The 21,173-nt window shown below is 45.5% G+C and overlaps 1 protein-coding gene across 3 annotated transcripts in view; it reads left to right on the top strand.

The window, feature by feature from the left end:
- Positions 1–3,127: 3,127 nt before the first annotated feature.
- RPN2 (ribophorin II) overlaps positions 3,128–21,173 on the top strand; it is a 62,753-nt gene continuing 44,707 nt past the window's right edge. For all 3 annotated transcript variants that reach the window (XM_008995892.4, XM_002747537.5, XM_054255325.2), the window contains exons 1-2: positions 3,128–3,403; positions 8,417–8,610. In XM_008995892.4, coding sequence (XP_008994140.1) covers positions 3,391–3,403; positions 8,417–8,610 — 207 coding nt within the window. In that variant the 5' untranslated portion in view covers positions 3,128–3,390. The remainder of the gene's footprint in view (positions 3,404–8,416; positions 8,611–21,173) is intronic.

Below are 21,173 nucleotides of genomic sequence, written 5' to 3' on the forward strand. Positions count from 1 at the left end.
GGCTAATTCTTATATTTTTAGTAGAGATGAGGTTTTGCCATGTTGGCCAGGCTGGTCTCAAACTCCTGACCTCAGGTCATCTGCCCACTTTGGCCTCCCAAAGTATGGTGATTATAGGAGTGAGCCGCAGCACCTGGCCAATAAAACAATTTTGGAAGGAAACTCCAATAAAGTTTGAACTTTGTCCTGTATGCATATATTTCTTTAATACAGAATGAGTTAATTAAAAACAAAGAAACCCTCTAGGAGCAGAATGGTTGGGTTGTGTGGTAGATCGTATAACTGACTTCTTAAGAGGGTGCCTGGCCAAGTGCTGTGTCTCATGCCTGTGATCCCAGTGCCTTTGGGAGGCTAAGGTGAAAGGATTGCCTGAGGCCAAGAGTTTGACACAAAGCCTGGGTAACATAGCAAAACACAATCTCTACAAAAATTTTTTTAAAATTAGCTGGGCATGGTGGCATGTGCCTGTAGTCCCAGTTACTCAGGAGGCCAGTGCAGGAGGATCCTAGAGCCCCAGAGTTGAAGGCAGCAGTAAGCTATGATCCCATCACCGTACTCCAGTCTGAGTGACAGATGGAGACCTTGCCTCTTAAAAAATAACAACCGGTGGCCTGTAATCCCAGCACTTTGGGAGATTGAAGTGGGTGGATCACTTGAGGTCAGGAGTTCAAGACCAACATGGTGAAACCCCATCTCTACTAAAAATACAAAAAAAAATTTGTGTGCCTATAATCCCAGCTACTCGGGAGGCTGAGACAGGAGGATCTCTTGAACCCAGGAGGTGGAGGTTGCAGTGAGCCGAGATTGTGTCACTGCACTCCAGCCTGGGTGACAGAGCAACTTTGCCTCAAAACAAACAAACAAACAACAACAGAGAAGCTGTCAATCTGTTTCCAAAATGGTTGTAGCACTTTACATTCCCATCCGCAGGATATGAGCTATCCTGTTGTTCCACATCCTTGCCAGGATTTGCTATTGTTGGTCTTTTTGTTTTTTCTCTTTTTCTTCATTTCATTTAAAATATTCAGGTGTGGCAACTCCCATCTGTGGCCCACAGCTAGTCACTAGCACCACAGATGCAAGCCACCGCACCTGGCTAATTAATTTTTTTTTTTTTTTTTTTTTGTAGAGGCAGGTCCCAGCTACTCAGGAGGCTCAGGTGGGAGGATCGCCACTGCATTCGAGCCTGGGCGACAGAGAAAGACCCTGTATCAATAAAAAAGGAAATAAAATAAATAATGTTTGTAGAGTGTTGCCCAGGCTGGTCTTGAACTTCGGGACTCAGGTGATACTCCTACCTGAGCCTCCCAAAAGCTCTGGGATTACAGACTGATCCACCATTCCTGGCTGCGTATGCTGATTCTACGGTGTAAATACTCCCATCATGGCCAAAAGCAAGCTACTAATACCGCCTTGGGAAGAGGTGTGCAATGGCATACCATCATATATTTCCACCACACAGTTACAATAGATAGAAAGAACCACAAAAGCACAGCAAATGTAAAATGTAGTGGAATAATTAGGAAATAATCAGTTTTGTTTCTAATATACTTTATTTCATGCTAAGTTCATGTAATTTTCTAAATGGTTGTATTTAACTAATTTGCAAAATTACTGAAAATTTAACAACTGACTCTCTAAAGACAGTATGAGACAGCTCCAGTACACTACTGCTTGGTTGTCTTATTCTTGAGTTGGGAGAATCTTTATATATTCTAGATGAGCACTGCCCAATAGAACTTCCTGTGATAATGAAGACGTCCTATAATTTTGAGCTGTCCAGTCTGATATCCACTAGCTATCTGTGGCTACTGAGGACTTGAAATATGGTGGCTAGTACAAATAAGAGACTGAATTTTAAATTTTATTTAATTTTAATTCATTTAAATTCAAATTTAAATATCCACATAAGGCTAGTGGCTATTATAATAGACACAGAAAGAATTGACTCTCTCCCATGCTGGATAAAAATATTTGGGACAATAATAACGTTAATAACAGTTACCATATTGTGTACACTTTATATATTCATAATACTGTGGTTAAAAGCACAGATTCTGGAGTCAGACTGCCTAGGTTCAAATCTGTTTTCTTCTCTTTAAAATGGGATTAGCCTGTAATCTCAGCACTTTGGGAGGTTAAGGCGGGAGGATCCTTTGAGCCCAGGAGTTCCAGATCAGCTTGGGCAACAAAATGAGACGCGGTATCTACCAAAAATAATTTTAAAAGATTAGCTGGGCATCGTGGTGCGTGCCAATGGTCCCAGCTACTCAGGAGGCTCAGGTGGGAGGATCGCTTGAGCCCAGGATGTCAAGGCTGCAGTGAGCTGTGATCGCACCACTGCATTCGAGCCTGGGCGACAGAGAAAGACCCTGTATCAATAAAAAAGGAAAGAAAATAAATAATGTTTGTAGAGTGCTCGGCACAGTGTTGGGTTATACTGTAAACATTCAATAATTAGCACTAGTTATTAGAGCTGTGTTCCTGCATGAGCCACTTTCATGTTGAGTCTGTAAAACTGGCCTAATATAAATGTAAAACTGACTAATTATTTCCCTCTCCCTCTCTCTCTCTCTCTCTCTGTGTGTGTGTGTGTGTGTACGTTTCGGTGTGATGGAGATTTTACTCTTGTTGCCCAGGCTGGAGTGCAATGGCACGATCTCAACTCACTGAAACCTGCACCTCCCGGGTTCCAGCGATTCTCCTGCTTCAGCCTCCCAAGTAGCTGGGATTACAGGTGCTTCGCTACCAAGCTCGGCTAATTTTTGTATTTTTGGTGGAGACCAGTTTTCACCATGTTGCCGAGGCTGATCTCGAACTCCTGACCTCAAGTCATCTGCCCGCCTCGGCCTCCCAAAGTGCTGGGATTACAGGCGTGAGCCACTGCGCCCGGCCAGAAACTGCCACGATTTTCTGAAGAAAAAAAAAGAAAATCCCTTCTAATACTGCTCTCCCCTCCCAACTAGACCTTTCTTGTTCCTTTAAAATGCGCCGGGATGAAGAAATAAGAGTGAATGACAGCAAATAGGCCGATCAGAAGCGGCCCCGTCTCGGGCCCGCCCAGAAGCCTTGCCCAATCGCGTCCCGGTAGCTCCCGGAATAGGACCGTTTCGAGACGGTCGCTTTCAAGTGGGCCTGGGCGCGGGGGAGAGGCGGGTCTGTCTTCTGGAACTGCGAGGCCTTGTGCGCACAAAGACTGTGATCCCGGCCTCGGCGGCTTGAAGCGTCCAGGCTTAGCGGGGCCGCGGACACTGACCTGTGCTTAGAACTCATCCTGTCCCGCAGAGCCTGCGGCGAGTTCCTGCCATCCCCTGCGGCTGTTTCTTGGAGCCGCTTTCCCAAGCGGAAGTCAGCCTGCGGCTTGGACTCTGGTGGGACCTGCACGGAGGAATGGCGCTGCCGGGTGAGGAGTTGCGCGTGGCTCGTGGACAGGGCTCTGCGGCCGGCACTCTGGGGAGAGGGCCGTCGCCCGCGGGAGGCTACTGGCCGCTGCTCGGGAGCCGGCCAGGCGGCATCCTCTTCCCCTGCGGGATAAGGGCATGGGCACGGGCTTGGGTGGGGGCGTTCTCGGGTCGAGGGTCCGCAGGAGGCCTGCGAGCTGGGGAGGAGTGCCGGTTACCTGTCGGGGTTGGTGCCTGGGGGCGGGGGGAGGGGTTGTGCAGCGCGGAGCTGCGGGTCACCCCGAGGCCCAGCCGGGGTACCGCGGCCGCGCTTAGCCAGTAGGTCTGGCCTCATTAATTTCACTCGCGCGGGCTCCTGGGCCAGGCGGCCTAAGGTTCTGGTCCCGGCGCCGCCCCTTACTCCGTGTGAGATTTTGGGCAGATCGTCCTTCTTTGGGCTGTAGTTTCCCCTTCAGTGAAAGGGGCAAAGAAATCCCCTCACTTCTCTCTGTGAGCTTGGAGCATATTCTGAAGTTACGCTCTGGGTGCAGACTTGCGGACGGACTCGTATTCATTGTGTGTCCCAAAGCAGGTTACTTAACCCTCTGCATCTCAATTTCTCGTCTGTAAAATAAGTTAGTCAAGTTAGCCACGTTATCTGCCTCGTTGTGTTGCTCTATTAAGTGAAATAATATTTGTGCATAGTTTAGAACAGTGCATGGCACTAAGTAAGAACTCAGTAAAGTTAACTGCATTAGAAGTTACTGAGTGGGTTCTGTGCAGGGTGGAATCTCATGTAGCCTCATCACGACTTTGGAAGCATGTGCTGTTGTCATTACCATTTGACAGATGAGAAGTTGGAATCTCACAGAAGGGAACTTACTTGCCCAAGGTGACACATGAATGAGTCAGTGGACTGTTTCATTATTTGAGAAGTTCAGGATAGTAAGGTGATTAAAAGTAGACTTCGGATTCAAATTGCCTGAAGTTTGATTCTCCGTTATGCATCCTAGGGTAGGTAACTACTTCTGTGCCTCACTTTCCTGCCCTGTAAAATGCAGAAAATAGCCACCTTACTTGTATGTTGTGAGGATTTAATGATTTGGTATGTACAAAGCACAGCATAGCATGGGCATACCCAACATATTAAGGGCTCAACTTTTAGTCAAAAAAATTACTGCTTTCATTAACATGGAATGAAAAGATTAGGATTCTGACACAGGTACTATTTTAGGGGAATTTATGGTCTAGGTGTGAAAATGCTAGTCACAATCATTTACTAGATCTTTTTTTTTTGAAACAGAGTCTTGCTCCCTTGCCAGGCTGGAATGCAGGGGTGCGACCTCGCCTCACTGCAACCTCTGCCTCCTGGGTTCAAGCAATTCTCCTGCCTCAGCCTCCCTTGTAGCTGGGACTAGAGGCACGTGCCACCACGCCCAGCTAATTTTTGTATTTTTAGTAGAGACGGGGTTTCACCATGTTGGCCAGGATAGTCTCGATCTCTTGACCTCATGATCTGCCTGCCTTAGCCTCCCAAAGTGCTGGGATTATAGGCGTGAGCCACTGCGCCCGGCCCATTCACTAGATCTTCAGGGTGCCTGCATGTACACAAGGCATTGTACACAGCATTAGTATCTTGATTCCTCTTTTTCTTGCATTTTTCTATTTATTAGCAGTTCTGATAGGATTTAACTTTTTTTTCTTTTTGAAATGGAGTTTTGCTCTTTTTCCCAGGCTGGAGTGCAGTGGCACTATCTCGGCTCACTGCAACCTCCGCCTTTCAGTTTCAAGTGATTCTCCTGCGTCAGCCTCCTGAGCAGCTGGGATTACAGGCGCCCGCCACCACTCCCAGCTAATTTTTGTATTTTTAGTAGAGACCGGGTTTTGCCATTTTGGCTAGGCTGGTCTTGAACTCCTGAACTTGTGATCCTCCCACGTGGTGATCCGCCCGCCTTGGCCTCCCAAAGTGCTGGGATTGCAAGTGTGAACCATTGCACCCGGCCTAGGCTTTGACTTTGAATTCTAGCCAGACTAGCTCTCATCACTTCTCATCACCTTCACTGCTGTCACCCTGGTTTGGACCACCATCGTCTTCTGGCTTGGATTGTGGCGGTAGTCTCCCAACGGGTATCCCCTGCTCTGTCCTTGCTCCTGTGTAGTCTGTTCTTAACACAGTATTGTTTATTCTCAACACAGTAATCCCATTAGCCTGTAAGTCAAATCACTCCTCTGCTTAGAACTTTACAGTGGCTTCTACCACAGTGGCATACAAGGCCCTCTGGATTTGTTCTCTGCTACCTCTGTCACCTCATCGACTTCTAACCCTTTGCTTACTCTGCCCAAGCTATACTGTCTTTGCTGATCTCAGAAAACATCTTTTGTTTACATACTTCTCATTCAGAATCTTTGCACTTGGTTTTTCTTTTCTTTTCTTTTTTGAGACAGAGCCCCAGGCTGGAGTGCAGTGGCGCCATCTCAGCTCACTGCTGTCCTCTGCTTCCCGGTTCAAGTGGTTCTCGTGCCTCAGCCTCCTGAGTAGCTGGGATTACAGGTGCAAGTCACCATGCCCGGCTAATTTTTTGTATTTTTAGTAGAGATGGGGTTTTACCATGTTGGCCAGACTGGTCTCAAACTCCTGACCTCAGGTGATCCTTCCTCGTCGGCCTCCACACTGCAGTTAGAGGCGTGAGCCACCGCACCTGGCCACACTGAGATTTTCTTCTTGGTGTAGTTTCCCACCAGATATCTTTATGACTTGCTTCTCCTTCAGGTCTATATTCAAGATGTTTATTTCTTCCTTAGGCCTTCACAGACTACTGTATATAAAATGCAACCCTTCCCAAATATCTCGTCTTTATTTTTTTCCACAGCACTTTTACCTTCTAATGTGATGAATAATATTTCTTATTTCATGTGAGGTCTTTATTTTGTCACTAGAATACAAGCTCTATGAATGGTAGGTGTTTTGTTTCTTTCATTTCCTGCTGTATTTTTTACACCTAAAGTAGTGTGTGGCACGTAGTAACATTCAATATACATTTGATGAATATGCTACATGATAGATTTTTTTCTTTTTTTCTCTTCATGAGAGAGGATCTCGCTCTGTCATCCAGGCTGGAGTGCAGTGACGCAATCATGGCTCACGGCAGCCTCAACCTCCTGGGCTCAAGCAGTCCTTCCACCTCAGCCTTCTGAGTAGCTGGGACCACAGGCTCACAATCACCATGCCTGGCTAATTTTTCTTTTTTATAGAGACAGGATTTCACCATGTTGCCCAGTCTGGTCTTGAACTGCTGGGGCCATTCATGTTAGCCCAGTGATCGTTATTGCTGTTACTTGGGTGGCAGACAATGCACTTTATCAAGAAGCAGCCCATTAAAAAGTGTATTTTGTTTTGTTTTTTTAGATAAATGAAGTAGAAATGTACCACTCCTACAGCTTCCTGCCCCTGGGGTATCATAGATGGGGATTAATTTTTCTTTCCATTTATTCAGTACCTGCTATGCGCCAGGCAGTGTGCAAGACTTGGGATGAACAAAAGAAGCAGTCTTTATCCTCATGGAACTTACAGATTAGCAGAGAAATCAGACATTACACTGTTAAATTTATGGAAAAATCCACGTAAGACAAGTACTGATTGCTATGAGTGGATATAACAACAACATTAATGGTAGTAGAAGTAGTAGTTAACATTGATACAGCACTTGTTATGTGCCAGTCATTGGTCTAAGATTTTTTTTTTTTTTTTGAGATGGAGTGTTGCTCTTGTCACCTAGGATGGAGTGTAGTGGCCTGATATCTGCTCACTGCAATCTTCGTCTCCCAGGTTGAAGTGATTCTCCTGCCTCAGCCTCTTCAGTAGCTGGGATTACAGGCGCCCACCACGACACCCAGCTAATTTTTTTCTATTTTTAGTAGAGACAGGGTTACACCATGTTGGCCAGTCTGGCCTCGAACTCCTGACTTCAGGTGATCCACCTGCCTCGGCCTCCCAGAGTGCTGGGGTTGCAGTTGTGAGCCACTGTGCCTGGCCAAAACTTTCTATATTAACTCGTGTAATCATCCCTGAGGGAGATACTATTATTATACCACTTTATACTTGAGGAAACTGAGGTACCAGCTAGTTGAATAACTGCCAAGGCCACATTGCTAATAAGTAGCAGAGCTGCAATTTAAGCCTGGCCCCAGAGCTTGGGTTCTTTCCTACTTTATTGTATGAGACCTAATCCTAGGGAGAGTTTTTTGTTTTTGTTTCTTTTTTGAGATGGGGTCTTGCTTTGTCACCCAGGCTGGAGTGCAATGGCCCGATCTTGGCTCACTGCAACTTCTGCCTCCCAGATTTAAGCAAGTCTCCTGCTTCGGCCTCCCGAGTAGCTGTGATTACAGGTGCCGACCACCATGCCTGGCTAATTTTTGTATTTTTAATAGAGATGGGGTTTCATCATGTTGGCCAGGCTGATCTCAAACTCTTGGCCTCAGGTGATCTACCCAACTTGGCCTCCCAAAGTGCTGGGATTACAGGTGTGAGCCACTGTGCCCAGCCAAGGGAGAGCTTCTTGAGGAGGAGATGTTTGAGCTGAATTCTCAAAGTAAAAATTAAGCAAAGCTGAGGTAGAGGAAAGCATGAAAAATTACTGGGCAGGAAAGAATGTGGCTTCTTAGAGGACAGAGAAGAAACCAGAGAGCAACAGGTGGTGGGAAGCACGAGGGAGGAGATCTGGTTGAAAGGCTGGCAAGGTGTGAGGATTCAGGATGGGGTTTTCCTTAGAGGCAGAGGACTTATGGACATCTTTTAAATGGGAATAGTCGGATAAGCCTGTACTTTACATACCTGGAGGCTGCTAGGAGGACTGTCCTTCCACCAGCTGAAGAGTAGACTCCCTGCTCCCCAAGGCTTCTCCTCAGGTTAAACTCCCTGGTTCCCTTGCCCTTTCCCATGTAATTTGGTTCCCAGATCTTGGTGCATATCATCATTGGGACTGTGTATAGCACCTTGGAAGAGTGTGAAATGTACTGAATAGTCGTTTCCCCCCAAGGTTCAAGCACTGTCATCCTGTTGGCCCTGACAATCATAGCCATCACCCAGGCTCTGACGCCCACTCACTACCTCACCAAGCATGACGTGGAGAGACTGAAAGCCTCGCTGGACCGCCCTTTCACAAATTTGGAATCTGCCTTCTACTCTGTCGTGGGACTCAGCAGCCTTGGTGCCCAGGTGCCAGATGCAAAGGTAAGGCTGCTTTTGTCTTGGTGGTCAGGGTGGTTCAAGAGAACCATCATCGCCTCACTATATTCCCTGGGGTAGTTCAAAACTAACTCTTGCTCATTTGAGGATAACCAAGGTTAATCCAATATAAGAAATATTTGGCTGAGCGCAGTGGCTCATACCTGTAATCCCAGTGCTTTGGGTGGCCAAGGCAGGCAGATCACGAGGTCAGGAGTTCGAGACCAGCCTGGCCAACACTGTGAAACCCAGTCTCTACTAAAAATAGAAAAAATTAGCCAACTGTAGTGGTGGGTGCCTGTAATCCCAGCTACCCAGGAGGTTGAGGCAGTAAGCCGAGATTGCGCTGCTGCACTCCAGCCTAGGCAACAGTGTGAGACTCCGTCTCAAAAAAATTAAAAAAAAAAAGAAATATTTATTTCAGTTTGACAGATCTAGTATTTTTATTTTTGTTTTTTCCTAATGTATGTTAAGGATCATGCCAGATCAGTTATTTTTAGTGAGATGTCAAGAAGAGTAAGTCATAGATCATCTAGAAACTTTTACTCCAGCTCTGGGAGTGAGACTGTTCAATACCACGTGTATAACTAAGTGTCCCCCATGTGTGTGGTTAATAAATAATAAGGGAATTCAAGGTGGAAGACACTCAAATGTGTTAAATGATGGTAGTCACTACATCAGGCAATTTTGATACATGTTTTGGACTTCTGATGAGGAAAATGCATCATGATTAAAACCTTTTCTGGATTCAGGAGTCTTTATCTTTGAGACAGGGTTTGGCTAACCCAGGCTGGAGTGCAGTGGCATGATCACAACTCACTGCAGCCTCTGTCTGCTGGACTCAAGCCATCCACCTCAGCCGCCTGAGTAGCTGGGACTCTAGGTGCGCACCACCATGCCTGGCTAATTTTTGTACTTTTTTTTTTTTTTTTCCAGAGATGGGATTTTGCCATGTTGCCCAGGCTGGTCTTAAACTCCTGAGCTCAAGTGATCCACCTGCCTCAGCCTCCCAAAGTATTGAGATTACAGGTGTGAGCCACCGCCTGCACAGGAACAGTCTTAGTGAATTTACATTTTATTCATTATAGTAGTATGAACAGCTGGACTAAACAGTTGCCCTTTGCCAGGTTTCTCATATTGGCCTTAGTTTTCTTTGGCCATATAACAAATTAGCTTATAGTTCTTTTTTTTTTTTTTTTTTAAGAGACAGGGTCTCTTAGGCTGGAATGCAGTGTAATGGCTATTCACAGGCGTGATTGTAGTACAGTACAACCTCAAAGTCCTGGTCTCAAGTGATCCTCCTGTCTCAGCCTCCTGAGTACCTGGGACTATGGGTGCATCTCATTGCACCCAGCTGTTAGCTGCCAATCCTGCAGGTCAGAAGTCTAGACAGGCTTGCCTGGGTCCTCTTCTTAATGTCTTCTGAGGTCAAAATGAAGGCATTGGACAAGCTGGGCTCCTGCTGAAAGTACTGGGGAAGAATCTGCTTCCAGGCTCATTCACGTTGTCAGCAAAATCCAGTTCGTATGGTTGTGGGCTTGAGGTTTCCATTTCCTTGCTAGCTGTCAGCCAGAAGTTGCTCTCTGCTCCTCAGAGCCATTGGAATTTCTTCTCACGTGCCACCTTCAAGCCGGTAATGGCATGGTAAGTCCTTTACACTTCCATTCTCTCTGACTTCCTCTTCAGCCTTCAGCCAGAGAAAACTGCTATTAAAGGGCTTGCCTGTTTGGATCAGCCCACCTGGATAATCTCTGGATTGTAAGGTCAAACAACTTGGGGCTTTAATTATACCTGCAATATACCTTTATAGCAATTCCAAAATTTGTATTTAAATGAATAATCAGTGGATGGAAATCCAGGGGAAGGAGTATGAACATCTTTAGAATTCTGCCTACCATTGTATTAGCATGGAAGTGACCCCAAATCTATAGGGACTATAGGTACACGCTACTGCATCTAGCTTGCTGTATGGAGTGTCTTCAAGCAAATATCAGACATACCGTTTTACGTGTATCTCTTATTCTATTTATTTATTTATTTTTCATAGAGATGAAGCCTTGCTCTGTTGCCCAGGCTGGTATCTCGAACTGGCCTTAAGCAGTCCTCCTGCCATGGCCTCTCAAAGTGTTGGAATTACAGGCATGAGCCATTGCGCCTGATCAACGATAATTTTTTAATGTCATTTAATTTTCAATCTCTGTTCAGTTTTTTTGAGTCATTTAAAAAATGTTTTTTACAATTAGTTGGCTTGAATGAGGATCTAAAGAAGGTCTACACATTCCATTTTTTGTTGATGTCTCTTAAGACTCTCTTCACCTATGATAGTTCCCATTTCCTCTTTTTCCCCCAGACCATTTATTTGTGGACTAGGCCAGGTCATTCATCCTGGAATATTTTCCACATTCTGCCTTTGATTAATTGTATCTTCATGATGTTTTTGAACATATTTCCCTACCCTTTTTATCTCTTTAGACTGATAGCTCTTAAGAATAAATTATATTCAGGGTTGGTTTTCTTGGTGAAAATATTTCACAGGTGGTGCTGTGGACTTCCTTTCATAGATACATAATATCTGGTTATTTCACTTTTAGTGAGGATAAGTTGTGAATTAAGGTGTTGTCAGACCAATCTGTCTCTTACAAACAGTATATAGTAGGGAGTTGTTTTTTTTTTTTTTTTTTTGAGATGGAGTTTCGCTCTTGTTACCCAGGCTGGAGTGCAATGGCGCAGTCTTGGCTCACTGCAACCTCTGCCTCCTGGGTTCAGGCAATTTTCCTGCCTCAGCCTCCTGAGTAGCTGGGATTACAGGCACGCGCCACCATGCCCTGCCAATTTTTTCTAATTTTAGTAGAGATGGAGTTTTGCCATGTTGACCAGTATGGTCTCAATCTCTTGACCTCGTGATCCACCCGCCTTGGCCTCCCAAAGTGCTGGGATTACAGGCGTGAGCCACCGCACCCGGCCAGGGACTTGTTTTTTTATCCAGTCTGACAATGTCTACTTTTTAATTGGGGAGTTTATTTCATTTATGTTTTTTTTTAAAAATCTTAATTCATTTTCTTTTTCTTATGTTTAAGAGCAATCATTTATGTTTAATTATACTGTTGGGTTTATGTCTACCATCTTGTTATCTGTTTTTCCCTCCCTTTTCCTGTCTTTTTTTTTTTTTTTTTTGAGTTGGAGTTTCACTCTTGTTACCCAGGCTGGAGTACAATGGTAGTGTGATCTTGGCTCACTGCAACCTCTGCCTCCTGGATTCAAGTGATTCTCCTGCCTCAGCCTTCCTAGTAGCTGGAATTGCAGGTGTTCACCACCACGCCCAGGCTAATTTTTGTAGTATTGGTAGACAGGGTTTCGCCATGTTGGCTAGACTGGTGTCAAACTCCTGACCTCAGGTGATCCTCCTGCCTTGGCCTCCCAAAGTGCTGGGATTACAGGCATGAGCCACCACACCCAGGCTTCTGTTTTCTTTTGTTATTTTATTTTATTTTTTTGAGACAGGGTCTCACTCTTGTCGCCCAGACTGGAGTGCAGTGGTGTGATCTCTGCTCACTGCAACCTCTGCCTTCCAGGTTCAAGCGATTATCCCACCTCAGCCTCCTAAGTAGCTGGGACTACAGGCATGCACAACCACGCTTGGCTAATTTTTTGTGTATTTTTTGGTAGAGATGGGGTTTCACCATGTTGGCCAGACTGGTCTTGAGCTCCTGACCTCAAGTGATCTGCCCTCCTCGGCCTCCCAAAGTGCTGGGATTACACGCGTGAGCCACTGTGCCCGGCCCCTTGATTATTTTTATATATTCTGTTCTATCTCGTCTGTTGTCTGTTTAGATCTTACTTTTTTTTTAGTGTTTATCCTAGAGGTTATAATGTGCATCCTTAATTTCTCATGGTATGCCTTGAATTATTTTGCCATGTCACAAATAATAAAAGAACCCTATAACTGTATTTCCATTTAAACTCCCATAATTTCTGCTGTCATTGTCATACCTTTTACCTTTCAGAGATCACAGCCTTTACTGTCCGTTCTTCAGTGTCTCAATTTCATATATTTCATTCAGTTTTATAGTTACTTATGGTAGGAGGGTGAGTTCAATATGTTTAATTCTGTCAAGCGCAGAATTCATAGTCCCAATTGGTGTCTTTCTGTCTCTCTCTCTCTCTCTCTCTTTTTGCAACAAGGTCTCACTCTGTTGCCCAGACTGGAGTGCAGTGGTGTGATCACACTTCACTGTAGCCTCAAACTCCCGGACTCAAGTGATCCTTCACCTCAGCCTCCCGAGTAACTGGGACTACACTTGTATGCCACCACGCCTAGCTAATTTTTTTTTTTTTTTTTTAATATTTGTAGAGACAGGGTATTGCCTGTAGCCCAGGCTTGTCTCAAACTCCTTGGGTGAAGCCATCTGCCCACCTCTGCCTCCCAGAGTGCTGAGATCACAGACGAGAGCCATTGCGCGCACCCTCTAATTGATGTCTTTTTGTTTGTTTGACATGGAGTCTTACACTGTCATCCAGGCTCGAGTGCAGTGGTGCCATCTCAGCTCACTGCAACCTCTTCCTCCTGGGTTCCAGTGATCCTTTTGCCTCAGCCTCTGAAGAAGCTGGGACTACAGGCATGTGCCATCACGCCTGGTTAATTTTTATATTTTTTGGTAGAGAAAATGTTGGTCAGGCTGGTCTCAAACTCTTGACCTCAGGTGATCCACCCTCCTCAGCCTCCTAAAGTGCAGGGATTATAGGCATGAGTCACTGTGCCACAATTGATGTCTTTCAATCCTTTTCAGTTGTTCCGTTTTTGCTAATGGGCCAAACTCTGTGTGTGTGTTTGTGTGTGTGTGTGTGTACATTTTATGTTGTCCAGTAGCATTTGAGAGTTTTTTTTTTTTTCAAGTATAATTTCCATTTTATTTTTCTCCAGAGAACAGTTCTTCAGTCTTTAAGGACTCAGCTCTTACATGGGCTTTGCTGGGGGAGCACATGCAGGGTCTAGATCAGGGTGGGGATGTTGGTTTTTGTGGGCTTCACGAGATTGATTCCTGAATACTTTGCTGCATGGCACAACTCACACAATGTAGCTTCACTTACAGTTTGGAAAGCATGTAGGCATCAAAGACACTTGCTTCAGAAATATCCCTGACTGCTATGGCTCGCACTGTGTTTCGAATGATGAATTTCTTAATGGCCTTGGACGTGCATTGGGCACAGTTCTTGTAGTGAATAGGCTGCATATGGCTGCGGCTCTTTTGGGCATAGCCATTGTTCCTTCTTTTTTTTTCCATCTTGGAGGCACAGGCCCAAGTGAGTTTCTTTGCTTTGGTACGACATGAGATGTTCTAGGCTTATCTTTTATATTTCCTGCCCCAGACTGGAATAATTAATCAGTATTATTTACTGAATGCTTTGTATGAAGTTACACTTCATATGTTATCTTGAGTTAATTTTTATAATTCTGTATGGTCAGAAAGGTCTTCTAATAGAGGAGAGAATAAAACCTCAGAGAAGCTGAGTAAATGGCCCCAGAGTCTCTGAATACCATGTGGCAGATTGATAAACTATGGTCCCCATGTCCGAATCTGGGTTGAAGACTGGTTTTCTAAATAAAGTTTTATTGGAACACAGCGACATCCATGGGACCTCTCTAAATGTGCCTCTTAATCAGAAAATATATGGGTTAATCACATACTCCATTCTGATTGCTTATGAAATGTGCTGTGTTGATTAGGTGGTGTACACTTTATAAGTAATGGAAGAAAGGGAGTTGTATGGATGTTTCATGGCTGTTGAATTTCCTCATTAGATGTGCAAACTAAATAAATCAGTTGAGAGGAAGTCTTCATTACTGTCACTTCCATGTAGTGGTGTGTCCTGCTCAGCTGTTGCTGCCTTCAGCTTAGTAGAGAGAACTCCCTGGGCTCCACTAGATACACTGTGGCTTGTTTTCACAGATCAGTCTTTGGAGAGATTTTGGTTATTTTCTCACAAGAGGTTTTAGCAGCAAAACTGGGAAAAATGGGGTTTAATGAGATAGAAACTATGGAAACAGCAGTGTGGAATGAGAGTTGATTTTAGGTGTTAGAATGAGCATTGGCCAGGTGCATTGGCTCATGTCCGTAATCTCAGCACTTTGGGAGGCCGAGGTTGGTGGATCCCTTGAGGTCGGGAGTTCAAGACCAGTCTGGCCAAGATGGTAAAACCCTGTCTTTACCAAAAATATAAAAGTTAGCTAGGTATGGTAGCTCATGCCTGTAATCCCACCTACTCAGGAGGCTGAAACAGGAGAATCGCTTGAACCCAGAGGCAGAGGTTGCAGTGAGCCAAAAGAACATGCGACTATACTCCAGCCTGGGAGACAGAGTGAGACTCTGTCTCAAAAAAAAAAAGAATGAGCATCTTTCATTTGGGCTATATTTATATAAAACATAAGCATATCTGAATGGTGATTTTATAGATATCATTGTTTAGCTTTTTACAAGATTGGAACATGCTGGGCACAGTGATTCATGCCTGTAATTCCAGCACTTTGGAAGGCTGAGGCAGGAGGATCACTTGAGGTCAGGAGTTTGAGACAGCCTGGGCAACATAGTGAGACCCTTTTCCCCCATTTCTGCAAAAAATAAAAGAAATAAGCTGGGCATGGTGGCATGTACCTCTTACTTAGGCAGCTGAGGCAGGAAGGCAAGGAGATCGCTTGAGCCCAGGAGTTCAAGGCTGCAGTTAGCTGTAATAGCACCACTGCACTCCAGCCTGAGCAACAAAGCAAGACCCTGTCTCAAAAAACCCAAATTATTTAAAAAAAAAAAATCCCTGGCCGGGTGCATGGCTCACGCCTGTAATCCCAGCACTTTGGGAGGCTGAGGTGGGTGGATAACGAGGTCAAAAGATCGTGACCATCCTGATCAACATGGTGAAACCCCGTCTCTACTAAAAATACAAAAAATTAGCTGGGCACGGTGGCGCGTGCCTGTAATCCCAGCTACTCAGGAGGCTGAGGCAGGAGAATTGCCTGAACCCAGGAGGTGGAGGTTGCGGTGAGCCGAGATCGCGCCATTGCACTCTAGCCTGGGTAACAAGAGCAAAACTCCGTCTCAAAACAAACAAACAAACAAACAAACAAACAAAAAACATCCCTTATAAAGTGTTGTGAGGATTAAATGAGATAATAAGTATAAAGTGCTTAGATAGTGCCTGGCACATGGTGAGTGCATATAGTCGTAAGTATATTTGTTTGTGGGTCAGACACTCAGCTCATTGCTGGAAATAGCAGAGAATAAGACAGTGCTTCACGCGGTAATCACTTATGGAGCCTCTGCTTTGTGCCAGACATTGTGCTAAGTGCAGAGAAGACAAGAGAGCTCATTATCCAGTGAGAGCACCCTAACAGAGTGCTAAGTATAGAGAGATAGAGAGGCAGATAGGCCGTGGAAAGTACCGTGGGAGTCCAGCAGAGGGAGCCAGCACTCACCCTGTCTGCCTAGAAAGCCACTATCTTGCACAGGGGTGTTGCCGTCTGTGCTAACTGCTTCAGGAATCATTTGATCACTCAGCAAATAGATAGTGATTTTCTGCTATGCATTGGGGATTTACTCTTGAACCATAAAGAGGGAGAGGGCCCCTGCACTCTTAAGAATAATACATTGTCTAATAGCTGAGATAGGCATTAGTCATGTAATCAAATACATACATGAATATTTGTATCAACACTAAGTTTTGTGAAGGTGAGATATGTGCTGTTATAAATAGGGGACTTTTACAGGGGTAGAATAGGGGACTTTGATTTGCCAGGAAAGGCTTTCCTGAGGAAATCTCCGAATTTAAATCTCACTCTGGGCTGGTTGTGTTGGCTCACGCCTGTAATGCTAGTACTTTGGAAGGCTGAGGTGGGAGGATTGCCTGAAGCCAGGAATCTGAAACCAGCCTGGGCAACAAAATGAGACTCTGTCTCTACAAAAAATAAAAAAAAATTATCTGGTTTAGTAATGTGTGTACCTGTAGTCCCAACTACTTGGGAGGCTGAGAATGGAGGATTGCTAGAGCCCAGGAGTTGGAGGCTGCAGTGTGCTACAGTCATGTCACTGCACTCCAGCTTGTGTGAGAGGGCAAGACCCTGTCTCAAAACAAACAAACAAAAACAAACCCAAAGCTCAAACTTCTCTGCATCACCCAAATCTCACTCTATTCCCTAAGGGCAGGGACTTTGTCCATTTTATTTGTTGTGTGTCCCCCATTTCTAGAAAGCACCTGACATGTGGTATGCACTGAAGTGAAGAAGATATGATTGATCTGAATTCTAAAGGGAGAGGAGGAGTTACCTGGGAGACGAAGGAGGGAGGGGTCTTCAGGCAGAGGGAACAGCCTATGCAGAGGCTAGAGAGCAGGTTACATCTGAGACTGAAAGGAGTGGGTGTGTGGAACAGTGGGCGGGAGAAGAATGAGGCAGGAGGAGTTCTGATCTGTCTCCAACGAACCATAGATTTTCAACAACTAGTATCGTGATTCAGTTTGTGTTTTGGAAAGATTTCTCTGTTGCTTTTTGGAAGACAGACTGTAGCAGGGGGCTACAGAGCAAGGTTGAATGCAGGAAGGGTACAAAAGAGAACACCTGGACTTCCAGCTTCTGCTGCATGGATGGGTGGTTGGGCCATTGCATAAGATAGTAACACAGTAAGAGAATGAGGTTTGACTGGGAAAGATCATGAATTTGGTCTTCACCATGGTGAGCTTGAGTCATGTAACCTTTGAGTCATGTAAGTTGCTATTGAGAGAAGTCTGGGCTGGAGGTACAGGCCTGAGAATTATCTGTGTAAAAGTTTGGGATGAAGCCATGGGCATGGATGAGATGGCCTAGGGAGGCAGGAGGTGGTGGGATGAGAGCCGGGCCTAGGAGTTGAGAAATAGCAGGAGAGTTTGAAACTGAGAAGGAGCTGCCAGAGAAGTGGGAGACCCTGGAAATTACGGTGGTATCAGAAGGCTGCGGGCGCGCATGTTTCCCAGTGAGGAAGTGATTGGTCTGTCTGTTGAGGAGTGAGCACTGGAAAATGTCCTCTGCTTTGACAGTTTGGAGGTTGCCTCTGGCGTGCTGGGGGCAGAAGCCAAATTGGAGGAGTGGAGGTGAGAACATGAAGACTGGAGCATAGGCAAGGTTTTGGATCAGTGTGGCTGTGTGGGAAGAGAGACGGTGGTGCTGGAGGGGAGAGAAGGGTTGAGGGAAGTTTTACTTACTTATTTTTGAGAGTTTTGCTCTTGTCGCCTGGACTGGAGTGCAGTGGCTCCATCTCGGCCCACTGTAACTTCTGCCTTTTGATTCAAGCGATTCTCCTGCCTCAGCCTCCCGAGTAGCTAGGATTACAGGCATGCGCCACCATGCCCAGCTAATTTTTGTATTTTTTTGTAGAGATGGGGGTTTCACCATGTTGGTCAGGCTGGTCTCGAACTCCTGACCTCGGGTGATCCACCGGCCTCGGCCTCCCAAAGTGCTAGGATGATAGCCGTGAGCCACCACGCCTGGCCGGGAAGTTGTATTTTAAAATAAGTCATGAGTTTTGTTAATGTGTTATAGGAGAAGTTGAATTGGTGAGGTAGTGGGCTTCCAGATGGAGAGAGCAGGCTGTACAAAGCCTGGAGGCTTCCAAGTGCTTGTGCTTCGGGGCAGTGAGACGTTTGTGCACCTGGAGCAGAGGTGGGTGGGGAAGCGGGTAAGAAGCACCATGGGAAAGGTGGGCCCGGTTGAAAAGGATCTGGTGTGGGCCTGGGCAGCACGCTGCAGTAACAAAGTTTGAAGAGATTGCAAAGCCCAGTCTGAGAGGCAACCATGGTAACTGGGAGCTGTTTCCGGAGGAAATAGGGCAGGGGAGAGCAGATGAGAGGTTTGTTGTCTTTTCTATGGGACTCCCTGTTTGATTAGGTTCAGGGAGTTGTAAGAGAAAAAATACGATGGAAGAAAGCACTGCTGTTCTTTGCTCAAGAGGATGTTTGATTAATTGGAGTATTGACACAGCACAGAAAGTTGGAAGCAAGCAGATCAGGGGTGGACATTTAGGGGGCAGTTTTCAGGTCTTCTGCTGCTGTGTAAACTCTGCCGTCAACATCTTGGGCTTTGAAGCCATAGAAAGCTGGACCTGTTTACCTTAATATGTCTTTGCAAAGAATTAGTGTAGGAATGATGCTTGTTTTACTCCAGAATAGATCATTTTTAGTGGGCTCTTGAGAAGTAGAGGTTTTATAGCTCAGACACCAGAGCCAGGCCATTATGGAGCGAGAGAATTCTAGTTCCCCCAGTTAAAAGCTGAGTGACTTTGGGCAAGTTACTTTTTGTCTCTCTAATGCCTCAGTTTTCTAATCTGTAAACTTAAGGTAATAAGAGTGCCTGATGCATGAGATTGTTTGGGGATTAAATGAGAAACAGCGTTTGACACATTTTAAGTACTCAGAAAGAGGTAATGATAGAGGTAGAAGTAACCAGTCATTAGTTTTGGGGTCTCCAGTGTTGTCGTTCCATTGGTAAAGCACCAGATGGCGACAAAGCACGCATTTTCAGCTTCCTCGAATTCCACTGCTAGGACTTCTTGAGTAGATTAATTTGTTCTCTTCAGATCCCTAGTTGATGCAAAGTCAAGTATTTTGTTTCTTTCCTTTCTCCTCTGGCTTCTTTAAAAACTTCTGGTTGAAACTCATTTGTTTTGAGACTGTTATTTAAATTTCACTCGTAAAATTAAAAACAAAATGTTTTTGTTGAAGTAGCACACGGTAAAACGCTGGATGATGCAGAATAGCTATTAGTGAAGGCAGCGTGCCCCTGCCCCACCCTCCACCCTGTCCTGCTCTCCAGTAGCACCCCCTACTTATTTTTTTGGTGGGAGAGATGGAGTCTCACTCTGTTGCCCAGGCTGGAGTGTAGTGATGCAAATCTTGGTTCACTGCAACTTCTGCCTCTTGGGTTCAAGGGATTCTCCTGCTTCAGCCTCCTGAATAGCTGAGACTACAGGTGAGTACTGCAGTGCCCAGCCCCCCCACTTTTTTTTTCTTTGTTTTAAGGCAAGATCTTGCCCTGCCACTCGTGCCTGACTGCAGTGGTGCAATCACAGCTCACTGCAGCCTCAAATGATGCTCTAGCCTCAGCTTCCTAAAGTGTTAGGATTATAGGCATGAGCCACTGCACCCAGCCAGCACCCACTTTTAACTGATATTATGGCCACATCTTTTTGAATAGTTGAATTTGTATTAATTACTTCAACCAAAATATTTGGCATTCTAATGATTTGATACTATTTCTTGGAGTCGAGGAGAGGCGCAGTAGTGGATTTCATGATGTGCTTCCTCTGTGCATGTCACTGTGATGGGCATTTGGCAAAGTCCCCAATCTGGGGCCACTAGTCACTGTGGGAACTACTAAGTTCTAGTAAGTACAGTGTAGTACATGCTTTGGGGGAGCACTAGAGAGGGTGGATACGTGGCCTCTCCTGGGAGGACTATCTGGAAGAGGTAAAGATCTGAGCAGAGTTGAAGATCGGACCTGGTTTGGGAGGCAGGAAGGATAAGGAAAAGGTGCTCCCGGCAGGGTGGGCAGCAGGTCAAGCATGGCAAATGGCGAGAGCGTGGTACAGCTGCAGGAGGCTGGAGGGTAAGATTTTGGTTGGAAGTAGGGCTGTGGTAATGAAGGCAGCATGGAGGAGGGAGGGTTAGTCAAAGGCATTTCTTGCTATGTCAGAAGTTGGATCTTGTCTGAGAAAAATACGGAACCGCTGAAGGGTTTTAAAGGTAAACCAACACGGTTACACTTGTATTTTGCAAAGATCATTCTTGAAGCAGTGTGCAGAATGAACTGCATGGCTTTAGACCACTTAGAAGATGACTGGGCCAGTCTAGGTGAGCAATGGCAAGGGCCTGCCCTGAAGCAGTGACAAACCGGAGGTGGACTGGGCCTGAGAAATGAAAAAGAGGGCGATTGGATAGGAAGGGAATGGAAAAGTTGAGGACGGTTCCCAGGTTTCTGGATGTGCGGTGATACCTGTGCATGAGCTGCGAAGTCCTGGTGAAGAAATAGGTTTTTTTTGTTTTTTAATTTTTAATTTTTTGAGTCAAGAGTTTTGTTCTTGATACCCAGGCTGAGTGCAGTGGCATGATCTCTGCTAACTGCAACCTCTACCTTCTGGGTTCCAGTGATTCTCCTGCCTCAGCCTCCCAAGTAACTGGGATTTACAGGTGTCCACCACCACACCTGGCTAGAACTAGAAGGTTTTAAGCTCATTTTGTTTTTTATTTTTATTGAGACTGGGTCTAGCTCTGTCTCCTAGCTGGAGTGTAGTGGCATGAACATGGTTCACTGCAGCCTCGACTTCCTAAGGTCAAGCAGTTCTCCTACCTCAGCCTCCCAGGTAGCTGGGGCCATGGGCAAATGCCACCATGCTCAGCTAATTTTTGAATTTTTTGTAGAAATGGGTCACCATGTTACCCAGGCTGGTCTTGAACTCTTGAGTTCGAGGAATCCTCCTACCTCAGCCTCCCAGAGGCCTGGGATTACAGGGGTAAGCCACTGCACCCAGCCTTAAGCTCGTTTTAGATTTGTTGAG

The sequence above is a fragment of the Callithrix jacchus genome, chromosome 5, assembly GCF_049354715.1.
Source record: "Callithrix jacchus isolate 240 chromosome 5, calJac240_pri, whole genome shotgun sequence".
In the NCBI taxonomy this organism is placed as follows: Eukaryota; Metazoa; Chordata; class Mammalia; order Primates; family Cebidae; genus Callithrix; species Callithrix jacchus.